Source organism: Entamoeba nuttalli, assembly GCF_000257125.1.
Source record: "Entamoeba nuttalli P19 unplaced genomic scaffold asmbl_8814, whole genome shotgun sequence".
Classification (NCBI taxonomy): domain Eukaryota; phylum Evosea; order Mastigamoebida; family Endamoebidae; genus Entamoeba; species Entamoeba nuttalli.
The window spans coordinates 1-2,229 of NW_008579315.1; the positions used below are offsets into that span (position 1 = coordinate 1).

The window sequence follows — 2,229 nt, forward strand, 5'->3', positions numbered from 1 at the left end:
ATCAAAGACTTGTAATAAACGAACAAGAACCTGGAAATAACGAATTGAATATTCTCGTTTTTTTCCAAGTAATTTATTAACATTTTCTTGGTAGTTTGAAGTTTCTTTATCCCAATCAATAAGATATCTTTTAATACAAGTAATAGCTAATAAACCAATATTATGAGGTGCGTACATTAATTGAATTGCATGAACTGAATGTGTTTCATTTAAACATTTATTATTAAAAATTTTAAAACAACGACCAACTTCTATTAAAAGGTCATATTGAGAGTCTAAATAACATTCTGTTTGTGGACGTTGAAGACATAAAGAAATAGGCATTAAAACTCTTTCTGATAATCCTAATCCAATTGTTTGATATCTAGCTATTTTCATATAAATTCTAAATATTTTTAATAAAATACAAAAAAAATATGCTCGGAGGGATTTAGATTCTTGTATAACATTTTCCCATGATATTAATATACTAACAATAATATTTTCTTGACTTGAAATAAATACATGTTTAAAATATTCTTCAAGATTAATAACAACTGTAGAAAATGTTAGTTTAAATTTTAATGATATACTAGTCACTAAAAGATGACAAATTTGTTTCATTAAATCTCTATTCCTTTCCATAACAATACTCATTCCTATAATTTTCATTAATTCTTTTAACTCTTTTAATTCTTCTTTATATATTCCTTCATCTTCAGTATCTCTAACTATTCTTTTTTGTTTTTGTAGTGTAACACCTGTTTGATCTACTTTAAGAATATAAGGAAGACTTTCATTAAAAAATGCTTGGGCTAATCGTTTAGCTTCTGTTCTTATTTCATTTTTTGATCCTGATAATTCTTCTGTTAATTGTTGTGAAATCCCTCCTTTAAGAGGTTTACCAAAATGTTTTGGAGTGATAGCACGTTGAAAACTTCTACTTTGTCTTCTTAAGAAAGTATCATCTTCTTGAAACATTGGACTTGAGAAGAAGATAGACTTTCGTTTATTTTGTATTAATGGGTATGACGACTTATCAAGTTCTTGAGAAGAATTTTTTAAATAAGAACTATTTAAGACAATAGTTTTAATTGAAGGAAGAGCTTGTTCATCAAAAAGATATCCCCCAAAGAGAGATTCATGAATTTGATGAAGCTTTTGAGAGAGAGATGATGATATCTTTTCTTTTGTTAATAGAGATTGAATATCATCTTTATAACTATTTATCAAATGACCTAATAATATATAAACCCATGAACATAATGGATGACACCGGATATGATCAAAAAGTAATTTTAATACTTTAACTTTATCATTTGGTGAACAAGAAAATAGTCTAATAATTAATGCTTCTAATGATTCTTCTACTCTTATATCATGTAATTTACATACAACTTTAATGTAAGAAGATATTGAATCAACTATATTATTATGATCAAATTGTTCAGAATAACACAGTTGATTAATTTCTTCTAATAATTGATCAGCTTTATCATTATTATATTGTATTTGAATAATATGTTGTGTAGTGGTTAAATACTTTTTTAATTCACAAATTGATTCTTCAAGAGTATCAAAACGATTAATAATTTCTAAATTTTCATTTATAAATGTTAAAACACCATTTTCTTGATCCAATTCGATTATTTTTAATCCATGAATATTATTACAAAGTAGTCGAGGTGTTTTTAAATCGGGGAAAATAATTGTTTGTTGAGAGGAAGAAGAAGAATCATTAAAGTATTTAGTTTTCATAAGAAATTGAATGAATTGTTGATAAAAAACAAATTGAGTGAATAATGTTTTAATATTATTAATTGTTGTATTTTTAATATCACAAGTAATAACAGGTTCCATTTCCTTTTTTTGAGTTTTCGTTTTGTAAATCTTTGTTGTAACAAAGTCATTTAAAAATGAATAGTGTAATATAAGATGATAATATTTAATGGTCATAATAATTCCTCTATTTTTATAAATAAATAATATTTTTATTAATGTTATTTAAATAACAAACTTTGACGGTTCATTTAATGTTGGATGAAGTACCCAAAATAACATTGATGATGGTGGTAATTTTTTCATTGCTTCATTCATATCATTTTTATTAGTTAAAAATACCACTAATGGAACATCATTAGGAGTAGTAGTAAGTGGTGATGTTAAACTATATCTAAAACTTAGCCGAGGAGATGTCATTTGGATGTATTACAAAATAAATTAATTTTTAATTTTATTTTTTTTAATTTT

At 24.6% G+C, this 2,229-nt stretch overlaps 2 protein-coding genes across 2 annotated transcripts; both read right to left on the reverse strand.

The window, feature by feature from the left end:
- Window positions 1-9: 9 nt before the first annotated feature.
- Window positions 10-1,737, reverse strand: ENU1_189600 (hypothetical protein; the record flags this gene model as incomplete). Its single annotated transcript, XM_008861760.1, has 1 exon — window positions 10-1,737. A coding segment is annotated over one exon (1,728 nt), but the record flags the coding sequence as incomplete, so codon positions are not given.
- Window positions 1,738-1,983: 246 nt separating this feature from the next.
- Window positions 1,984-2,178, reverse strand: ENU1_189610 (hypothetical protein; the record flags this gene model as incomplete). The annotated part of the gene is made up of 1 exon (XM_008861761.1): window positions 1,984-2,178. The coding sequence occupies one exon, from the start codon at window positions 2,176-2,178 to the stop codon at window positions 1,984-1,986; it is 195 nt and encodes a 64-aa protein (XP_008859983.1).
- Between the last annotated feature and the right edge of the window lie 51 nt (window positions 2,179-2,229).